Raw genomic sequence first — 23,041 nt, 5'->3', positions numbered from 1 at the left:
AGTAGTCGCCCAAAATGTAGGAAAATGTGCAGCAGCTCAACTCTCTAGGAATGGGTACAATAGACGGGGTCTATGCAAAGTTCTTCAAGAAAGAGAAAGGGGGTTTCCCATTCAGTCTTGGAGTTGTGAGCAATATATCCAGGACCAAAGTAGCATCCTCCAACAGAGAATGGTCCACCTGAGCTGGGTGGTTTCTTCAGAGAAGATGGCAGTGCTTTCTTAAAAAGGTGAATTCAAAGCTAATTTAAAATTTAACAGTTCAAAGTGACATAATACAGGTGCACACCAACACCACAAATCCAGCTGTTCTAAACCAAGATCACTCACGAGTCAGGCCTTCCTCCCCTTTCCTTACAGTACAGATCCTGCCAACTCCTGAATTCAAGAGTCTGTGCTTATCCTGAAACAGCTGATGGCTGCAGGATATGAAATCAAGTGCTTTTTGAAGGATTTTACATGTCAAAAGCTGCATTCCATCTAAAGATACGCTGGCCCATTCCTTTGTAAATACATCATTGAGAGGTTGGGGACTATAAGGGGCTTGTTCTGTAATTGCCTGCAGCCATACAAGGAGGTTGATCTTGCAAACATTTATGCATGCAACTTCACTCTTGGGAATAGACCCATTATATGGTGTGGAGCTACTGATAACATTTCAATAGTCCCTTTCTCCCATATGGAGCCCAAAGCACTTTAGAATCTGCATATAATAGAGGTTTCAGAGTAACAGCCGTGTTAGTCTGTATTTGCAAAAAGAAAAGGAGTACTTGTGGCACCTTAGAGACTAACCAATTTATTTGAGCATAAGCTTTTGTGAGCTACTGTGAGCTGTAGCTCACGAAAGCTTATGCTCAAATAAATAGGTTAGTCTCTAAGGTGCCATAAGTACTCCTTTTTTCATATAATATAGGAAACTGTTCTCCCATTACTGAAATATGGGCAACACTGGGGTGAAATGCAGGACCAGTTTAGCAGTTTCCCAGGAAAATACTGACTGAAAATTTCACCGGGGGGTGGGGGGGATCAGAACATGTCATTTCATTAAGATAAAATGTTTTGTACTAACTTTACCACTTTGATTTATATTATACGAGTCCAACTGAAATGACTCAAAATTTTAAAGTCAAAGCAAAACAGTTTAACTTAACGAAGCAACACATTTTGACCATCCCAAACTGAAATCTCAGAATTTTCATTTTGCAGGAAATTTTGGCTTTGGCATGGAAAAATATGAGAATTTCTTGCAGAACTGACCAGCTCTACCACCACACAGGACATTTTATGCACCTGGATGGCAAACTCAGTGTTCATTTTCCTGATAGTGACCACTCTGTACACAACAAAAGCCATGGTAGTATCAGAAGTTTGGAAGTAACAACTTTGCATTTGTGGTGGAAAGGGAAGCGCAAGACACACAAGGTATTTTATGCATGTTTTCAAAATGGCCCAAAGGGAGTGGAAAGCAGGAGGGCTTTCCACTGGGTAGTAATAAATTGGCTGCTTTTCTTAAAAGAAGCAATAGGGAAATTAAAAGTTAGCTTTAAAATGTTTAGTCTTCCTCCAGCAGGATTCTGTTACCTTAGAGAGTTCTGTACTAAAAGTCTTATATTCACATAGCACAGTTCTCAAACTTTTGTACTGGTGACCCCTTTCACTTAGCAAGCCTGAGTGCAACCCCCCTTATTAATTAAAACCACTTAAATATATTTAACACCATTATAAATGCTGGATGCAAAGCGGGGTTTGGGGTGGAGGCTGACAACTCGCATGTAATAACCCCCGCATGTAATAACCTCCTGACCCCCTGAGGGGTCCCGACTCCCAGTTTGAGAACCCCTGACATAGAACCTTTCATCACAAAAGGAGTATTTTATATTCAGAAGTCACCACACCCATTACTCAAATGCAGCCAACATTTAACAGTTATACAACAGTTTAGGCAAGGTGTGAATATCCTTTCCTGCTGTCGACACAATGGAAGCTAAAGCACTGCATACTTTGACAATATGAAATGAGTTAAATTTCACATTTCTCTACACACTGATCTTTAAGCCACCATTGTTCAATGAAATTAAAATACAAGAGCAGGGACGCAGACAGTCATTTCTTTAACCGGTGCCTAAAGCAGAGTGTTTTTTAAGAGATCTAATACTCCATGGTTATATCTCAGTGTATTTTTCATTTGGAGGAAATGGAGAGAGATTAAGTCATTAAAAATTGACCTGAAGATCAAAACACACAGTACTGGTGGTCTTAGATTCAGTTTATATGAGTTCACAGGGACATTTTAACTGGAAACAGTTTTCAATCTAAAGGAAATACCCTTTGTAGGATGTGTAAGAAATTAAAGTTTGTGGTGGCAGAAAGCCCTGCCTGCAGCCTACAGAAAAATAAAATACTTCCAATGTTACCAGACAACCACAAGAGACAACTTTTATGTTGCAAGACTAGAACATTTCTCAAACAAAGCTATGTGAACTTATTTCTGTTCAATCATTAGAACTTCATCTGAAAGTCTCTCCTATTAAAATGCTAATGTTGTGTTCATTGATAAATTAAGCGGACTTTGGCATTTGTATTAGAATACCAAACCTGACTGTTGGATTATTCAAAAGTACTGAAAGTATTATCTTCATTTTAAAAAAAATAAATAAATGGAAATATTAACCGTAGGTTGTTTGAAAAAGAACAGTTTTGGTTTATCCCCACACTTGTATCCCAAGGTGCAGATTGCTACAATGAGGTCATAAAAAACCGGATTACCACCAAGAGAAATATGGCAAACCTCCATCGAGCCTGAAGTCCCACTCTGCCCTGAAGAACAACTTTCTAAGAACGGCAGCATAAGGTTCAGTCTGCATTGTTTATCATTAATCTCCAGATCAACTTTGCTCAAGCCACCCCCTTGTGGGCATGGCTACACTTGCAGACGTAGAGTGCTGTGAGTTAAACCCGCCTTCGGAGAGCGCAGTAGGGAAAGCGCTGCGGTCTGTCCACACTACCAGCTGCAAACGCACTGGCGTGGCCACATTTGCAGCGGCTTTGGGAGCGGTGCATTGTGGGCAGCTATCCCACAGAGCTCCTCTTCCCGTTCTGGCACTGTGGCTTGTGAGAAGGGGGCAGGGAGTGCGGGGCATTCTGGGTCCTGTCCCAACGCCTCATGCTGCATCGGTTTGCATCCCAGCATTCCCTTCACTTTTGTCCACATTTGGCGCCATCTTTCAACATTTTTTGTACTGTGTGCTCTGTCTTCTCTTTCGGTCTGCGGGAATGGAGCCCAGACTGCTGAGGAATATGCTGACGAGTCTCGCCAGCGCATCACGTTTGGCAGTCAAGTTATTCCTTAAGATCCAAAGTGACAGTGAGGACTCAGACGATGATATGGACTCGAGTAACGCAAACAACATGAGTTTGCTCGTGGCGTACACGGACATGCTCACCACCGTGGAAAGCCACTTCTGGGCTCGGGAAACAAGCACTGAGTGGTGGGATCACAGCGTCATGCAAGTCTGGGATGACTAGCAGTGGCTGCAGAACTTTCGGATGAGAAAAGCCACTTTCATGGGACTGTGTGAGGAGCTCGCCCCCAACCTGTGGTGCAAGGACACGAGATTAAGAGCTGCCCTGAGGGTGGAGAAGTGGGTGGCTATTGCAATCTGGAAGCTGGCAACTCCAGACAGCTACTGATTGGTCGCTAACCAGTTTGGAGTGGGGAAGTGGACCGTTGGAATCATGCTGATGCAAGTTTGCAGGGCCATTAATAGCATCCCGCTCAGAAGAATTGTGACTCCGGATAACGTGCATGACATTGTGGATGGCTTTGCACAAATGGGATTCCCTAACTGCAGAGGGGCGATAGATGGCACACATATTCCAATTCTGGCACCAGCCCACCTAGCCTCCAAGTATGTTAACTGGAAGAGGTATTTCTCTATGGGTCACCAGGTGCTTGTGGATCACCGTGGGTGTTTCATTGACATTAACGCAGGCTGGGCCAGAAAGGTACATGACACATGCATCTTTCGGAACGCTGGCCTGTTCAGAAAGCTGCAAGTCGGGACTTTTTTCCCCAGACCAGACCACCACCGTAGGGGAAGTCGAAATGCCCATTGTGATCCTTGGAAACCCCGCTTACCCTCTGGTGCCGTGGCTCATGAAACCCTACACAGGGAGCCTTGACAGCAGCAAGGAGCAGTTCAACAACAGGCTGAGCCGGTGCAGAATGACTGTGGAGTGCACTTTTGGACGTTCAAAGGGTTGCTGGCACTCTCTGTATGGGAAGCTGGACCTGGCTGATAACAGCATCCCCACAGTTATATCCGTGTGCTGTACCCTCCATAACATTTGTGAAGGGAAGGGTGAAAAATTCACTCAGGCATGGAACTCAGAAGTTCAACACCTGGAGGTTGAATTTGAACAGCCAGAGACCAGGGCTATTAGAGGGATGCCTTGAGGGAGCAATTTGAAGCTGAAAGCCAACAGTAATGTCTGGTGTGGTGCCCTGCACGGGAGTGAAGTGTGGTAGGAATCTGTGTTCGCTACGTATGATACACGGACTTGCAGGGCCTGTTGCTTTCCTGGGCTACGGTTATGCTATAAGAATGTTTTCAAAGCCAATAAATAAATTTATTGAAAAGAAACAACACAATTGCTTGGGAAACACAAAGGGCAAGGGGATGGGGTGGGGAACAGTACAATCACAGATTTGCGTATGTCCTGTCTGGAGTGCAGTGCAATGAGTGCTGCACTTCAGGATGGCTATACTGCATGGCGATGGGGGTTGAGTGCAGTGGGTAAGGGTTGTAGTTTTCAGGGCTGGGTGGTGAAGCTACAGGTGTTGGAGGCAGCTGGTGGCGGTAAGAACCCGGATGTTGGGGAAAGTGGGTTGGAGGTGACATGGGGGCACAAGAGTTTTGGGACAAGGGCTGCAGCAGGGGGCGGGCATGGTAGTGCTCTGCCTGCATGGCTACGAGCGCCTGGATCGAGTCCGCTTGGTGCTCCATGATTCTTATCAGCCGATCCGTGCTTTGCTGCCGGAGCACCGCGCTTTTGTGCCGGCGCTCCTCATTCCGCTGACGGATCCTCCTTTCGCTGTCCTGCCACTCCTGCACTTTTTGATTTTCATTAGCTGAATGCTCCATTACTTCATGCAGCACGTCCGCTTTGCTTTTACGTGGCCTCTCCCTGATTCTTTGCAGCCTCTTGGCCGTTGATAACCCAAACGGCTGAGATCTCAAGGTTGCATCTGTAAAGGCAAAATACAACACTTAACAGCGGCAGCATTGTTCACACCAGACAGAGCAATGACTCCGCCATAATCAAGGGAGAGCACAGTCTACACAATAGCATAATTTGCCCGTCCCAAAGCGAGCGCACATAATCCACGGGAGCCCCAAATGGTGAGTCAGCACAGGGTCAAGCGTGACTGATTGTTTCATGGCTGTACTGTCCTCTGGGTTTCTGTGCCTTGGGGAGAGCCAACAGCAGGAGGGGGCCCCATACTGAACACTGTCCCCACATATTCCACAGGAGTTCGTCCTAGAAATTATCTCACTGCTGAGGGTGACCAGGGAAGCAAAGGAGGGTCTTCTACTGCAATGCGGCTTCTGCCCTGGTCCATATGCAGCTTGCCTGTGTGCAGCAATGGTCCCCCCGCCCCTCACGGCACAGTGGCGCGGACAAGTTCGCCTTACTGGGATGAGGACAAAAGTGGCTCTCCCGAAAAGCCTACGCAAGCGCATTGCCCAAGTTCTGGATGAGGCCTTTGAAGAGATCACTGAGGCCAATTACCACGATGTGAGAGCGCACATCAACACCCTATTCCGCATCTAGGCATGCATGCAGCCCCAACCCTCCTCGGCCCAAGAGCCAGCACCAAATAACTTTCTTCCCAAAATAAAAGCCCCTTACCGGGAACCTCCTCTGGTGTTTGTCCTTCCCCAAGCACCGGCCACCACGACTGGCTACCTTCCTCCTGGCTTGAGAACAGCTCCTGGCTGCATGCATCTAGGGATTCCGGGGTGTCTTCCTCTGCCGGAGCACCCTCGCTCCCGCTTTGCTGCTGCTGCTCCTCCTTCTGCCTTGTTGAGCTGGGCTCTGAAGTGTCCATGGTGGTACTTGGAGTGGAGGTGGGGTTGCCCCCAAGTATCCCATCCAGCTCTTTGTAAAAATGGCAGGTAGCGGGGGCAGCACCGGAGCAGCTGTTTGCCTCTCAGGCTTTGCGGTAGGCATTCTGCAGCTCCTTCACTTTAACCCTGCACTGCAGAGCATCCTGGTCATGGCCCCTTTCCAGCATGGCCCTTGAGATCTGCCAGAAGATATCGTAATTCCTGCAGCTGGAATGCAGCTGGGACTGGACAGATTCCTCCCCCCAAACACTGATGAGGTCCAGCACCTTGCCATTGCTCCATACTAGGGATCACCTGGCACGTGGAGGCATGGTCACCTGGAAAGATTCACTGAGAGCATTCCACGCCTGGCTGAGCAAACAGAAAGGGGATTTTCAAAATTCCCAGAGAATTTAAAGGGCGGGTCTGACAGTTGGTCACCTGAGGGCAGGGCAGTAGAGTTCAAAGTGATGACCAGAGTGGCTAGAACAAGCATTGTCGGACACTTCTGGAGGCCAATCAGAGCACACTAACAGACCAGGACGTCCACACTGGCACCGTGGCACTCAAGTGGGAGCGCATCAAACGTTATTCCACTTGCCGAGGTGTGGTACCAGGAACGCTCTAGCCACAGAGTCAGAAATGCTTACTGGCCAGTATCGATTGCCTGGCCTACTACATATTCTGTCCTATGCACGTAGGCCTGGTCTACACTGGCAGGGGACAGGGGTGGGGTTTAAATTACGCAACTTCAGCTACGTTATTCATGTAGCTGAAGTCGACGTACTTAGATCTACTTACCATGGAGTCTTCACAGTGGTAGGTTGACTGCTGATGCTCCCCCGTCGACTCCACCTATTCTTCTTGCTCCAGTGGATTACTGGAGTCAATGGGAGAGCGCTCGGCAGTAAAGACACAATAAATCGACCCCCGCTGGATCGATTGCTCTGGAGGGAAGTGTAAACATGCCCTTAGAATCAGAAAGGGGCCCTAGATTCATAGTAACTTCAGACAGCAGAACCACACTTGCAAGCATGACAAATTGGCTCAAGCTCTGTCAGTAAGAAAGCCTAAAGCATTCAGCTTCCAGTGACTCAAATATCCTCTGAAAGGAAAGCAAAGACAGACATTAAAAAACTGAATGTGTGGTTTATTATATTTAAGATTCTTTTTGTCTAAAGGGTTTAAATACTTCTGTCACATAGTTAATAGTAAATTAATGTAATTTTACATGTTCAGTATTTTGATATACAGTACAGGACTACAAACGTGGCAAAGGAGCACTGGAAAATTAATATTTCCTCAATGCAAGTATCGATTCTACAGCACCACTTAAACACTGTGACTAAGAATGCAAGCTGCAGTATTACAAGCACCCTAAAAACCCCATACCTACATTAAACATTAGAGAAACAAAACAACTGACACAAGGGCTTAATATTTAAGATTTGATACAGGATTAAAATACTAATATTTTTAATGTCCCGGTTTCAAATTAATAAATATAAAAACAATATAAAAATATACACCAGTTGATAGAAGGATGCACTGAGTAAAATCAGAAAGTTAAATTTCGCTTTCAAATGTATGCAGGTATGTCTTTAGGGAGAGAATTTCTGTGTAGCTTCGGCTGGTCTTTCGGAAGAAGTCCAAGCTCGTAATTTGTTCAATGTCACGCACTCGTGCGGTGTGCATCTTCAGGAGATCTTCAACCCACTTGGATTCGTCCTCTGAGCTCTGAAATGAAAACAACTGGATTTAGTTTTAGCGCAGAATCTGTCCTACCTTTGAAAGTTACCTTTCCTAATTAGTTAGCTCCAATCAGACACATGATCTTCACATGCTCTTCCATTCAAAGTCAATTCATGGTAAATAAAGAATGCATGGAGGTATAGTTTTGGGTCAGGTCTTAATTTTAGGATTTGGATTCAAACGTTGCCAAACTTCAAAAAGAGTTGAAGTTACCTGAGAATGGCCCAATACATCAGGAGTCTTGCAAGAATAGTTGTAGATCTCCTGGTGGGACCAAATGATGGTGCTATTGGAAAATCTGTTGCTCACTCAATATTTCTGCCATTTTGTATCAAAATCTCACAAAAAGCAGCTTGCAACTTTGGCATAATATTATGTAAACGAGTTCTAGCCCTAGTTAGGCTTTAAACCTTTATCTCAAACTTTAGCCACAGCCTCATTCTGACCTGACCAGCATGTCCTTGCCTCATCTAATCACAATGCCTCACTACTATTTTAATCTTCCATAGATCCTCACTGTAAGAAGAATAGTGACAGCCATTCAGCAGCATCATCCTTGCACGTGACTAGCCCAACTTGCCCAAGACCAAGTTCTACACAAAAGTTTTTAGCTTCTGGTTTTGGTCCTGAGACTAATCTCTTCCTCATTAACTTGACAAAGTCCCCAAGTAAAAACAAACCTATGCCATTAAAAACTAATGTCTACTCTCCCCAGGAAACAGAGTTAGACGTGACCAAAAAAAAAAAAAATATCACAGATGCAATAGGTGAGGTTTGTGGGTCACTCTGTGAGAGCCAGTAAGTGAGGGAAGTGATTGTTTGCACAGCGTGGGAGTAAAGCACTCAATAATAAGTTAGAGTGTGATCTAAAGTACATCTCTGTGACCCAGTGCCAGTCTGTTTTGATCGGCTATATTTCTCAGAGACAAAACTATATCACCTTTAGCTCTATATGCCAATAGGAAACTAGCCAAAACAAGAAGTCTGCAAGACAAATCAAGATTTAGGGCCTTGGGGGACGGGGTGGAGTGGGGGCAGGGCCTGGGACAGAGCCAGGGGTCAAGCATCCCCTGGCACTTTGGAAAGTCAGCGCCTGTGTCTGCCTCTCAGTTTCTCCATTGGTGAAATGGAAATTCTACTACTGTATTATACATGGCTGCTGTGAGATTTAATTCATTACATTTTTGCAAGTCCCATCTAGAACCCAGGAACACAGAGATGTGAAAAAAGGAACGAGCAATGAAAAAAAGCGCTATTTTTTAAATCTCAGAAAAAAGTTTTGTAGAGGTTAAGGATAGTTCTTTTACCCCACACAGTTCACCCATCCCTACAGACGTGGAGGTTAGACACAGCCAGACACTCATTTGAATCAGATGGAATACCATGGTGCAAGAACAGAGCTGATATGGTGATCTCAGGATCAGCGCCATTTTGTCCAATTACATTTTTCTCTAGTTTATCAAGTGTTTTTTGGCCACGTGAAGATGGCAAATAGTCATAATTTACATAATGTTGTGCATGCACACAACTGTAAATATACACAGCACTGTAAGCATAGGGAGTGAATGGTGCACAGCAGATATCAAGGCTGATGAATTTATACTTTAAAGGCGTATGAAGATATATAAAATAAACTCAGCATCGTAAGTTTATACCTACTCCAAAAAGCGCACAGCATTTAAATATTGATAAGACACATTCCCATCCCAAAAAGTTTACAGTCTAAAAATAAAGCAATAAGTTCAAGAGAGAGAACACGGGAATTAGTGATAGGGAGAAGACTGCTCAGAGATTTGGGGTTTCAAGGAAGGAATTGAAGGAGTAGAGAAAAGGTGCTTGATGGATAACAGGAGGAACAGTGTTCCAGGCGTATTGTGGGTAGACTTGGAAAGTTTACTCCTACTTGTAGCTGGACCAGGAGCTCTGGCTTTGTGCACCAAGACAACATAAACACAACATGGCTCTGTGGATGAGGGGAAACCAGTGGACAAGATATACCTTGACTTTAGCAAAGCTTTTGATTTGGTCTCCTACAGTATTCTTGCCAGAAAGTTAAAAAAGTATGGATTGACTGAATGGACTATAAGGTGGATAGAAAGCGGTCTAGATCGTTGGGCTCAACGGGTAGTGATCAATGGCTCGATGTCTAGTTGGCAGCCGGTATCAAGTAGAGGGCCCCAGGGGTCGGTCCTGGGTCCGGTTTTGTTCAACATCTTCATTAATGATCTGGATGGTGGGATGGATTGCACTCTCAGCAAGTTCACGGATGACACTAAACTGGGGTGGGGGGGAAGAGGTGTATATGCTGGAGGGTAGGGACAGGTTCCAAAGTGACCTAGACAAATTGGAGGATTGGGCCAAAAGAAATCTGATGAGGTTCAACAAGGACAAGTGCAGAGTCCTGCATTTAGGACGGAAGAATCCCATGTACTGCCACAGGCTGGGGACCAACTGGCTAAGTGGCAGTTCTGCTGAAAAGGACCTGGGGATTATGGTGGACGAGAAGCTGGATATGAGTCAGCAGTTTGCCCTTGTTACCAAGAAGACTAACGGCATATTGGGCTGCATTAGTAGGAACGTTGCCAGCAGACTGAGGACAGTAATTATTCCCCTCTATCTGGCACCGTTGGGGCCACATCTGGAGTACTGCATACAGTTTTGGGTCCCGCACTACTGAAAGGATGTGGACAAATTGGCAGAGTCCAGCGGAAGGCAACAAAAATTATTACGGGGCTGGGGCACGTGACTTATGAGGAGAGGCTGAAGGAACTGAGCTTATTTAGTCTGCAGAAGAGTGAGGGGGGATTTGATAGCAGCCTTCAACTACCTGAAGGGGGGGTTCCAAAGAGGATGGAGCTCGGCTGTTCTCAGTGGTGGCAGACGACAGAACAAAAAGTAATGGTCTCAAGTTGCAGTGGGAGAGGTCTAGATTGGATATTAGGAAACACTATTTCACAAGGAGGGTGGTGAAGCACTGGAATGGGTTACCTAGGGAGGTGGCGGAAACTCCATCTTAGAAGTTTTTAAGGCCCGGCTTGACAAAGCCTTGGCTAGGATGATTTGGTGAGGTTGGTCCTGCTTTGAGCAGGGGGTTGGACTAGATGACTTCCTGAGGTCTCTTCCAACCCTAGTCTTCTATGATTCTATAAACATTCTGATTCAGGAAACAGACTCCTGACAACCTATAGAGAATAGCCCACGAGGAAAGATTTCTCAGAGACAGAGGAAGTTCAGGCAGAAGTCCAAAAACAGTTGTCTAGGTTACTTGCAGGTCACACAGAATGCAGTATTCCATTGCTTTGTTTTATGCACTCGCTCACCTGATGTTTGGAGCATGTATAAACATTCAGACGTTAAAATTTAAAAGCCCTATATGAACTGGGTCCATTGTACTTTACCAAACTTCTGCAACTATGAACAGTCTTACCACAGATCTAAAAGAGCAAGAGTCTTTTGGCCCCAAGAAAATGCAGGAACAGAACAGGTAGAGCACCTCTTTGCTTCTGCAATCCCAGATAAACACAAAACCCCCAAATGGTGTTCTATTTTTAAGTTGTATGAGGCATCTAGAGCGCCATGGCAGGCAGACACTGTAAAGATTCAGCTCTAGCTGCATCTCACAATGGATTCCCCCCCACCCACCACCACGAAAACATTCAGTTGTCTGCCACCACGTAACACATTCTGGCCTGTATATTGAACTTTTCCTGCTGCACAGCTCCAAGGTGACCTCATTAGGAGTTCTGCCATGTATTATGACCCTAGAAGTTATTTGCTCTGCTGCAAAATCATTGCATCTCCATACTCCATGTAACCATTTTCACATGTTTAAACACAAAACATATTTTAGGGGTTATTTTTTCTTAAAGATAGTGAGCGGTAATAGTTCCGCACCTTCTTTTGTTATGTCATGGGGGAGGATCAATATAGCCCAATGATTAGCATAGGGGTCTCAGACTAGAAGCAGGAATCCTGAGTTCTGTTCCAGCTCTGCCACCAATTCCGTGTTTGACTACAGGCAAGACATTCTGGTTTAAGTTCTCAAAAGTGTTCAATAATCATTTTTTTTTTAAAAAGTCACTGAATGGGATTTTACCCATGGCTATGTCTATACATACTAGTTATGGAAACTAATGTAGCAGAGCCTATTTGAACTTACATTACAGCTCTCATCATTGTCAGGCCGGTGCGGAAGTATGTATGAAAGGACGGATAGTGGCCCATCGCATTTATCAGCAGGCTGAGTGAAATCTAAACAGCTAGTTATGATACTGTAGTAATGAGTTGGAACTGGAACTGAACTGCCTTCCACATACCTAGGAAGAAAATGCAAACAAACATTTAGCAAAATCTGCCAGATGAACTCCTAAATAAGATATTCCTTGTGAAGTGCTATTTGTACGTAGTGTTGTCAGAGTACTCATATCCACCTTCACAGACAGGTGTCCTCTTCAGTTAGAATGTGAGTAAATGTAGGTATAGAGGTCACTAGGAGGCTCCAAGTTGAAACATTCTAAAATTAATTCCTACTTGTTGCCCACCAACCCTATTTAAAGGGCTTCATTACAGACCAGAAACCAAGCAAAGAACATTGGGGTCCAGAGTCTGGATTCTTGCATCAGCCAGGAGAATTCATTCAGCATACAGGAAATCTTCAAGTCAGCATAGCAGCTCTACGTCCATTTCCCCTTCTTTTCTCAGGCCCTGGGATGACGGGTGTGGCTAGAATGCCTCTGCACTCTGGAATGGACCCCAAATGGTTGTTCCTGGAATGGCCCCACTGGAGTTGTCAGCCATTGATAAGTTATTCATACATTTTATTGCCAGAAGTGGTTGTGACATGGCCCACAGAGAGGTTTCATCTCTGCCATTCAATCAATTTAGAGCTATTGTTTCTGGCTATCTGCAGACTCAGGAAAGCAGACAGGCTACACATTTACAAGATTTTCTTTGCAACCTTGAGGGCTCTACAAACTTTTTTAAAATGAATGCTGAGATTCTAGTGTAATAACATGACTCCAGGAGCTGGGGCTTTAGACATGGGCCTATAATGGCTATGTCTTACTCTACCCCTGCTTCTACATAACAGACCATAAAATTTCACTCATTAATTCCCATATGAATTCCAATGGTATCTGACTGAATTAGATTATCCCTCTTAGAAAAATATCCAAGTCTTTAGGTTGCTCTAATTTACAGTGGGAACTGGAGTGGTCCACAGAAGGTCCCAAAAACCTAAGGTCTACAAAGATGGCAAAACAGCCCACTTTAACTTTCTCTCTTTCTTCACCCTAAACTATAGTAAGTGCAGCTCAGACTGTGGCTCTAGAAGCTTTCTTGATGTAGTCACCATCATAAAATGAACTAAGTAGTTAGTTACTGTATAGTTAAAGCACCACAGATATGACAAGCAGATGTAAAGATTCTAGAATATACCTTCTGATGTGGTATTTCAAGATTATTGGTAGGAAAGCATTGTTCAACATGAATTAACAAAAGACTTGAGTATTTAAATCCATAGCCCTATTGTCCTTAGCACTGCATTGCAAGCTATGTAAGCAGAATGTGCCCCACACTTACAAGTAAAAGTATTGGAAAATACTGCAGTTAGTGAGGTTCCCATCAAAGGAAGGATGAATGAACACTACAAGGTCAAGGTAGGGAATTCTCTGGTGATCGGTAGTTCCATTGTTGTTCTCTAGAACGGAACAAATTGCTTTTTTTATCCCCACCCATAAGGGCATTTAGTCCTGAGAATACTTCCTTTAACAAGATATGCGAGAGTCAAGAAACTTATGCTTACCAGATCATAAACTAACCAGCAGTTTTATTGACTTCAAAGAACTTGATTCTTGGCTTTACAAGTTAGCACCTTGTACCTCGAGCCCAAATACCAGCTAATTGGGAAATACTGTATTTTTAGATAGTCATTAAGAACAGTTAATGCATTTAAATATAAACTCTTACTGTTTTATCTTTTCTGGTGTGTCATGTAAACCATCATAGTCATAATCGAAGATTGGTCCACTTATGACATTTACTCCATTTCGTTCAGTTGCATACCTCTTCACCAAAACCCTTTGAAAATAATTCCATACCTCTGTGCAAAGACACAAGATTACCTTTAGTGACCAAAACAATGCTTAGATAGGAGTTTCTAGATATGCTTTATGTGCAAGGATAAAAATCCAAACAGTTCATTCATATTATGCATGCAGCTATCCGAGGCATTATTGTAGTATCATAGAATCATAGGACTGGAAGAGACCTTGAGAGGTCATATAGTCCTGTCCCCTGCACATGTGGCAGAACCAAGTATTATTTAGATCAGGGGTAGTCAATAGGTGGACTGGAGCCAAATCCAAACCACCAGATGCTTTTAAATGGACCCCAAAATCTTTTTATTTACTTCGTATCATCATTATCGTTAGTTTATTATTATTTTCTCAGAAGTCTGGACCTTGACTATACCTTGACCAAAAAATTTGGACTTTGACCACCCTTCCTGCAGTTTAAGCCATTGCTTCTTGTTCTATCCTCAGAGGTTAAGGAGAACAATTTCCCCCCCTCCTACTTGTGACATTTTATGTACTTGAAAACTGTTATGTCCCCTCTCAATCTTCTCTTCTCCAGACTAAACAAACCCATTTTTTCCAATCTTCCCTCATAGGTCATGTTTTCTAGACCTTTAATCATTTTTTTCCCCTCTTCTCTGGACTTTCTCCAATTTGTCCACATCTTTCCTGAAATGCCCAGAACTGGATGCAATACTTTAGTTGAGGCCTAATCAGTGTGGAGTAGAGTGGAAGAATTACGTCTCATGTCTTACTTACAACATTCCTGCTAATACATCCCAGAATGAAGTTTGCTTTTTTTGCAATGGTGTTACACTGTTCACACATATTTAGCTTGTGATCCACTATGACCCCCAGATCCCTTTCCGCAGTACTCCTTCCTCGGCAGTCACTTCCCATTTTGTATGTGTGCAACTGAGTTTTTCCTTCCTTTGTGGAGTATTTTGCATTTGTCCCTATTGAATTTCATCCTATTTACTTCAGACCATTTCTCCAGTTTGTGCAAATCATTTTGAATTTTAATCCTTATTCTCCCAAGCACTTGGAGCCCCTCCCAGCTTGGTATCGTCTGCAGACTCTATAAGTGTATTCCTTATGTCATTATCTAAATCATTGATGAAAATATTGAACAGAACCAGACCCAGAACTGATCCCTGCAGGACCCCACTTGATATGCCCCGCTTCCCGCTTGACTGTGAACCACCAATAACTATTCTCTTGGAACAGTTTTCCAACCAGTTATGCACCCACCTTATAGTAGCTCCATCTAGGTTTCATTTCCCTAGTTTGTTTATCAGAAAGTCATGCAAGACAGTTTTAGAAGTCTTACTACAGATTTATTGTAGCTTCACTGAGGCTTTGTCTACACCACACAGCTTTTAGCTACATGGCTGGGTCACCACAGCCATGCCACTAAAAGTCATGCTGGGTAGCTGCTGGTTGTCAGCTCTCCTGCTGACAAAAAACTTCCACCCCCAACGAGCGGCATTTGTGTTGTTGGCAGGAAAGCGCTCCTGCCGACAATGCGTTCTTTACACTGGCACTTGTCGTGGCAAAACTTTTATCTCTTGGGGTCGGGGGCGGATTAACACCTCTGAAAGATGAAAATTTTTGTTGTTCAATTGCCAGTGTAGACATAGCCTCAGTTTCGCTAGATCAGTGATACTCAGACTGAGGCTCGCGAGCTGCAAGTGGATATTTAATGTGTCTCCTGCAGCTCTTTGCAGCACATGATATTACAACACTGTGTGATTTAACTAGTAACCAATCTAAGTTATTAACCAATCAGGCTGCTTTCACCATGTTGTTAACCAACTGTTGATAAAAACAACGCGGTGGCTCTTTTGGGTAACGCTGATCACTAATTTGGCTCCCGAACCACTGAGTCTGAGTATCACTGCTCTAGATGAAGCCTACTAGATTTCTCTGTGCTTTATTAATCTTTTTCTAATGAGTGATAAAGGAAATGCACAGTATCATTCTAAGGCTGACATTGCAAAAGATCTTCTACAGAGAGCTTGCTGTTTCTTCTCTAGCAGTAGAACTGAGTATTCACATACACACTTTCAATGTCCTTGGCTCTTCATAAGCACAAAGTCTCAGTGCTGCTATGATTAATTGAATAGCAAAACCTCTAATCTCTAAAGAAGGTCAAATCTAAAACAGCATGAAAAGCACATTCCTTTCAGTGAGATTCCCTCAGATATTAATTGTCTAATTTCTGGAACTAGGTGGACTCTGCAATGACTTAGTTATATTGTAACATATTATGGAACAGCTGTGTCTTCTGAAGGATGTAGATAGATTGTCATATCGGACAAGATATCAATACACTTCCTCCTTTAACCTATAAGCATCTTCATTTATAAAAGATGGGACACGCACAGAGCTCCTCAAACATCCTCCACTTTCCCATTACACATTTTAAAATCCTCTGTATGGGGACCTTCTCCCTCTGTACCGCACGTGCATACTTCAAATACTACAGAAATCATGACTACCATCAACCCCTCCACTGGCGAACCCTGTGAGTTGTTGGGGACTCCAACACCAAGTTAAAATAAAAAAAGACCACCACAATATGAGCAATTTATGGTTGTTTGGTCCTATGATTATGTTCCTGGAAATAGCATTTTTATAAATCATGACTTCAGAGTGAGTAATCAGTAATGATTTTCCACTGTTTGGTCAGGTAACTCATTCTGCCACCTTTGCTCAAGCTCCTTATGTAGATCACCACTTGTTTCTACCCACAGGCTTGCTAAATCCCTCCTTTGGTTTGAAAACCATCCCAGAGTTTTGAGGTTTAGCCAAACCTCTCTGGTCTAGAATTTGGATTGGAAATCTCACAAGAGCTGCTTCTTGAGCCTCTTCCAAGACTTTCTGCTTCCAGCCAAGCCAGAAATGCCACCAGAATAGTCTGATAGTTTGCTGCCTCCCACCAAAACTAGGAAGCAAAGCGGCACACAAACAAAAGAAAAGTTAATGGGTTTCAGTTAGATTTAGGTCAGTTCACTTTTTGTTTAGATGCATTTAGCCCCATCTGTGATAAATCCATTTGGTCCACCTGTATTCCTATACATGTATTCAGAGAAGCCAGGTGAAAGTTATTCACTAAACCTCTAAATCAGTTCATTCCATAGTTCAGCAGCAAAACCATTTTTGAAAGATATCTATACCACTTAGCTAAGTGGTGTGTGGAATCAGCTGTAACCCACAAGAGTGTTATACTTACTTTTGAAGGCAGGATACATTGGAATGATATTTGTTATTAGAAAGGCATCATATTTAGCTTCTGCAGAGGAACTTAGTTCTGAAAGTCATAGAACAAGAGGTGTTAACATGAAAGTTCCTAGTGAAAATCTCAGAGACTCAAGAAAAATAAATTAAACAATTGCAGGCAGTAATCAAAAGAAAGATGATCTTCTAAATGAGACTCTGGATTAAATTAAAACAAAATTTCTTATTACTTTGCATGACAGATGGACTCAGAACAGAGGGGTTTTGTCCATGTTTCAATCTTCCACCAGCTAAATTTGTTTCTATTTTTGTACATTCTCATGTGGTGTGATAATTGTGCTGTATTGTTTTGCAACTTTTTTTTTTTTTTTTTTTTTTAAAAGGCTCACACTTCAAGGCGGAATAGAGTCTGTTCAGAAAAATCAAGAAATGATCCATCTCCCTACTGCCTTTAGTTCTGTTACATACATACTCCTTTTAAAAACCATTTCAACCCTTCCTTTAATAAGTCAGAGGGGAGGAAGTCATCCCCCAAGGCTGCAACCGTCTGCTCAGACATTAATTCCAAATGGCATAGCCATCCATTCCCCAGAGACTGAAGAGGTGGAAAGCAAGTCAGCCAGCAGAGCCTAAGATAATCATTTGTACAATATGCATGAAAAATTCTTGATCTCTCTTTACAGACAGAGAAATCCATTCTCATTAAGTTTTCAGACTAAACAATTTTGGTTGTGACATGTAGTAATAGTTTGTTAAAGATTATGACAAAGAAATTCAGACACTAGGTGTGTTTCTCTAGGATTTTGAATTGAATACTGCTGGCCAGATGCTCTGCTGGTGTATATTGGCATAGGTACATTGACTTAAAGAGGAGTGAAGCCAAATTTTGCCAGCTGAGGCTCTCTGCCTTCATCATTACTGCATACACAATAAATACCAGGTTTCAAACTATTCAACCAGTATTTGATGGCACAAAATGGCTCTTTTGTGATCATCTTATTTCATATCCATGGATTTTAAGTCCAGAAGGGATCACTGATCTATGGCCTGGGTTAGGCATAAGATCAGCTTATAGAATTCCAGCCTGTAATTTCTACATCAAGCTCAGTTTCTAAGAAATGCTGTAGCTTATATAAAAGTAAGACATCCAGACTTGACTTGAAGATTGAAAAAGATGGAAAAATCTACCATATTGGTAAGCTGTTCTAATGGTTAATTACTCTCATTGTTAAATATTTATATCTTATTTCCAGTTTTGAATTGGTCAAGTTTCAAATTTAACTTTCAATCACTGAGGTCTTGTTTTGTCTTTGTTTGCTAGACAAAAGAGCACTTCTCTATTTCCAGATATCTTCTTCCCATGCAAGTAGTTCTGGACTGATCAAATCACCTCTTATCCTTCTTTTTGATAATAAAGAGATTGATTGACAGCTGAATGGATATTTGAGTTACTGAACTTTTCAGAAGCAGAGAGAGAACTGAAATTCATACAGTAGTCAAAATCATGTACAATTAAAATGGAGTTACATTTAGCTGATAACAGTTCCATTGGGTTACTACGATCTCTCCACAAGAAATAATTGTTAATACTGAGGCTATCAAATATCTGTTCTGTGACACCTAAAACCCCTCAACCCCTACAGATCTTGTGCCTTCTTTTTCCTAGGAAAAAGTTTCCCTAACTGATAAGAAGAAGCTCAAAAATCTCTATGGAACCAAAAGTAACTGCATACAGAATATCTCCTTTATATTCTACAGACATCCTATTTAAACTTACGAGGAGGAAAAAGAAATCCATAAGTCATTTGTTTATCTGCTCTGTAGGCTGAACAGCTCTGACTGTTTCCTGGAGAAATGCGCAGATCAAGCCTCACGCAGTTAGAGAGATGCTCAGGGACACCAGATACCTCTGCCTGCATTGAAAGGCATACATGGAATCAACTGTAAATATCATTCCAGGAAAAGTAGTCAGAAACAAGAGAGTGTGACTTGTTTAGGCCTAACATCAATAAAGAACGTTATGTGAAGCATAATGATTTCAAATAGTCAACAGGTAAGATGAAGGATCCTCTAGAATATAAAATATATCCATCAACCTTTATAGTAAAAACCTGTTCCATGAGACAGTCTACTTCAGCAATCTATTAGTAGGAATTCCCATTGGAAACAACTTGATAAACTAGAGGATTAAACTAGACATTCTGTTGCAGAAAAACAAATCCTGGGTTAAGTGTTGGGGTTTTTTTTAAACTAATAAGCAAAGCAGCATATGGTCCTTAAAATTCCATTTTTCATGGAGAGTGGAAGTGCTCTTTATAATGGAAATCTATGTTATTCCAAGTAGGAAATTCCCTGAAGGAAAGGGAATTTTAAGACTCCAGGAAAACAGGTAGTAGTAATCTTGTATGTCATTTTTCAAAAACAAAGATAAATCTGACCTGTTTTGAAATCGTGTATGATGTCCAGAGAGGCATCAGGAATGTTTCACTGTAACCACTTTCAAAGTCTTGGTGATGTAAGATATTGTATTTGGTACGATAAAGTACTGCAGGACGTCCGTACAGGAGGTGTTTCTCTAGAAATTGAAAGAAGTTACATTAACTTATATGTAACACCTAAGAAGAAAAAACCCAGCCAGAATCAATGTGTCCAACACATGTCCATTTAAAAGGCAAATCCCCTGTGTAGCACCCAGTCTAAATAACTGAGCTGACTGCTACAGAAATACAGTAGTTTAGACTTAAAAGGATAAAAAGAGAAATTCTTCCCATCTCATCCCATCCATCCCCCAAACACAGAACAGCAGAACTGCTCAGATTCAGAATAGCCGTGGGGTGAGTGCCTCAGCAGAGGAACTACCAGACCTGCAGCTCCATTCTGGTCTGCTCACATGCAAGTAGCCTCCAAGAAGCTGGTCTCCCCTGTGTAGAAAACCATGCCCCCTCTAAACAGCAGTGGTGAAACTTGACAAGAATGTCAATTTTAGCCAGCAGCTATGAGTCCAGGGAGCCTATTTCTTTTTGGAAACAACCTGTGCCAGTGTTTCTGAAGTGATTTTTTAAAGAAGAGGGAAGTGGATTTGCAGTTTGAGAGAAATGCATCCGATGAAGTGAGCTGTAGCTCACGAAAGCTTATGCTCAAATAAATTGGTTAGTCTCTAAGGTGCCACAAGTACTCCTTTTCTTTTTGAGGATACAGACAACTTAAATCTGATGACTGAAATTGACACAGGTGCTACAGTAGCTAAATTTCTGAAGACATGTACAAGAATAAATGTATTCATAGTTTACTAAGAAAAACTGATAAAATGTTGAAAAAAGTTATAATCAAAACAAGATCAAGGTTTCAGGATGCCTGCAAGTACAGTGGTACTTGTTTGCTGTTACCATTAATTGGTACAAAATGAAGTATTCCTTCAGTAATTAGCAGAAATTGGTTTAAGACAAAGTTGTAGTAGCATGCCTCCCATGCTCTATTGTTAGATTCCATAGTGAAAAGAAAAATTTAATTCTGTTTTTGATGTGGACATTGGTTTAGTGATAGGTATAACAGCAGAATTATAGGTAGTTAAAAATGCCAGACCAAAATTTCATCAGGTGCTTTATGATGATAACCTGTAGAAAAGCAATTAAACTTGCAGAAGCAAGGAATAATTTTACCCGTTTGTATTACTAGAATTAAGGAAACGGAAACATCTATGAAAGCTACACACACACACACACACACACACACACCCAAAAAAATCACCGTAAATGCCTGACTAGAAGTAGCTCAGGATCCAATTCCAAAAAACTACAAGATTTGCTAAAGTAGCAGGGAGAATTTACGAAGTTTGGTCCAGCTCAAGCTAACACACACACGGCTAATGGAATTTAGCAAGATTCTAAAAGGAAATTGGACATTTATATTGATAAGAATATTCAGAGCTATTATAGGTTAATGTTAAAACAAGTTTTGGCAAGGAATACAAAACAACAGGCTTCAAATTGAGCCAATCTATATTAAGGATTAGGATGCCATTATCCTACATCTGTCTAACATGGAGTTTCTTGCATCTTCTTCTGACCACTATCAGAAACAGAATGCTGGACTAATGGACTTTAGGTCTGATTTAGGAACTGCCAGACTATGCTTCTAAAATCTACACAGACACTACAAGTGCATGAGTTTACTGTATTTTATAAATTCCCATTAGCTACATAGGGCCAGATTCTCTCACCCTCCTTCACACTGACTAGTACCTTACTCCTCAAGAATCCCCACTTAAACATTTGTAAGCGTGACGCCTTGATCCAGCAAAGCACGTGCTTAAGTTTAAACATGCAAATAGGCCCATGGGATCCTTATATAAGGTCAGGGTTTATGTTAGCAAACTTGGTACAGAGGGAGGTTGCAATGGCAAAGAGTAGCCGCAGTCTCCTTCCCAGAGGAACAGAACAGTCCAAAGGGTGGATGTGACCAAGGATGCATTGGGCAGGTAAAGCTGCCTTGTCCTGGTAGAAATGCTAAGGGAAAAATCAGATGGCAGCCACCCACTTTGCCCCTGCACCATCAAGAGTGAATCTAGCCCACAGGCTTACATCTTAGGTAAACTCATGTGCTATTTGGTAGAGTTGTACGAAAAGTTGGTTTACTGTCCAATGTAGTGTAATTAAACCAAAATATTATTTTTCCATTAAAGCACCAATACAAATATAAAGAAAAACATTCATATATTTAGTTTGAATGTTGATTTTAAATTTAGTAAACAGTCACTGAAAATGAAGAAAAATAAATGTTTTATTAACCACCATGTCCTTACCTTCTGTTCCTCTGACATGAAATCGCTTATTGAGTTCGTCCAACTTGTTCTTTATAAAAAAAAATTTAAATGAAAAAAAGATTAGCAGCTGAACCGTAAGAGCATTCTCTGACAGCTCATGTTAATTATTTATTTAGCAAAGTAATACTAACACTCTAACACCCTGACTGTGAAGGACACATTACACTAAACATTCCAAAGGGTATGAAAGATCCTTAACGGCAAGAAGGATCAAAGGGATACTTAAACATTAGAGCCTTCTCTTAAAGTGAGAAGATGCAATATATCCCTAAGCTGCAGTACAAGACAATTATCCTTAATGACACCAGTATGAATAAATCCATGAGTCTACCTTGTCATCGCATGTACAGCCCAAATCAAATTCAGATGCAGAAAATGCAGCTACAGGATAGAGCGGCCTTGCAACTTCATCTGGCATGGTCGGTTTATATGCATTGTTCCTCAGCAAGTGATTTAAACTTCCATGGGTTCCATTGTTAGGAGCAGGCTTTAATCCAAGCAGATCTGACAAGACATCAAACACAGAACCAGGGTTCTAAAACTGTAAAGGTACTCCAGTGTATACATCAGTACACAGTGCCCATTTCCTACATGGCTAGAAACAAGACACCAACTACTTTACACCCATGAAGTAGAGAGAGTTACTTTTAACTTAACCAAAGAACAATACTAAGCCTTGGTCCACATCAGAGAAGCCTGCTTTGCTATTAGTGTTGAAAATTCCCATGATAGGAACAATAAGGTTTAGTCTCGTAGCTAGGTGGAGAAACTACTACTACACCACATTACCACCACCGTAACTCCTAGGGTACGTTTACACGGGGGGCAGGGAAAACACCTGCAGCAGCGAGTCTCGGAGCCCAGGTCAACGGGGCCCACACTAAGGGGCTAAGAACACTCACCTGGGGAGGTGGGAGGGGTCAGAGCCCAAGCAGGAAAAGCTACATTGCTATATTTAGCCCTATAGCGCCAGCCCTGCAAGCGGATCCGAGCTCTGAGACGTGCTGCCGTTGGGTATTGCAGGTTGCATAGTAGATGTACCCCCA

General features: G+C 42.3%; 2 protein-coding genes across 5 annotated transcripts in view; both read right to left on the bottom strand.

Annotated features, from left to right (window-relative positions):
• Positions 1-4,653: 4,653 nt before the first annotated feature.
• LOC140905850 (uncharacterized) lies at positions 4,654-7,158 on the bottom strand. The gene is made up of 3 exons (XM_073329344.2): positions 6,909-7,158; positions 5,911-6,479; positions 4,654-5,245 (listed from the first exon to the last, which is right to left on the bottom strand). The coding sequence occupies exons 2-3, from the start codon at positions 6,107-6,109 to the stop codon at positions 4,698-4,700; spliced, it is 747 nt and encodes a 248-aa protein (XP_073185445.1). The 5' UTR covers positions 6,110-6,479; positions 6,909-7,158; the 3' UTR covers positions 4,654-4,697.
• Positions 7,159-7,260: 102 nt separating this feature from the next.
• Positions 7,261-23,041, bottom strand: part of ENPP2 (ectonucleotide pyrophosphatase/phosphodiesterase 2) — a 107,257-nt gene continuing 91,476 nt past the window's right edge. For all 4 annotated transcript variants that reach the window (XM_073330256.2, XM_073330258.2, XM_073330255.2 and 1 more), the window contains 8 exons: positions 22,327-22,499; positions 21,975-22,023; positions 19,612-19,748; positions 18,951-19,086; positions 17,169-17,246; positions 13,827-13,959; positions 12,019-12,175; positions 7,261-7,844 (listed from right to left, as the gene is read on the bottom strand). In XM_073330256.2, coding sequence (XP_073186357.1) covers positions 7,674-7,844; positions 12,019-12,175; positions 13,827-13,959; positions 17,169-17,246; positions 18,951-19,086; positions 19,612-19,748; positions 21,975-22,023; positions 22,327-22,499 — 1,034 coding nt within the window. In that variant the 3' untranslated portion in view covers positions 7,261-7,673. The remainder of the gene's footprint in view (positions 7,845-12,018; positions 12,176-13,826; positions 13,960-17,168; positions 17,247-18,950; positions 19,087-19,611; positions 19,749-21,974; positions 22,024-22,326; positions 22,500-23,041) is intronic.

This window comes from Lepidochelys kempii, chromosome 2 (assembly GCF_965140285.1).
Source record: "Lepidochelys kempii isolate rLepKem1 chromosome 2, rLepKem1.hap1, whole genome shotgun sequence".
Classification (NCBI taxonomy): domain Eukaryota; kingdom Metazoa; phylum Chordata; order Testudines; family Cheloniidae; genus Lepidochelys; species Lepidochelys kempii.
This window is presented reverse-complemented; position numbering and strand designations above follow the sequence as displayed.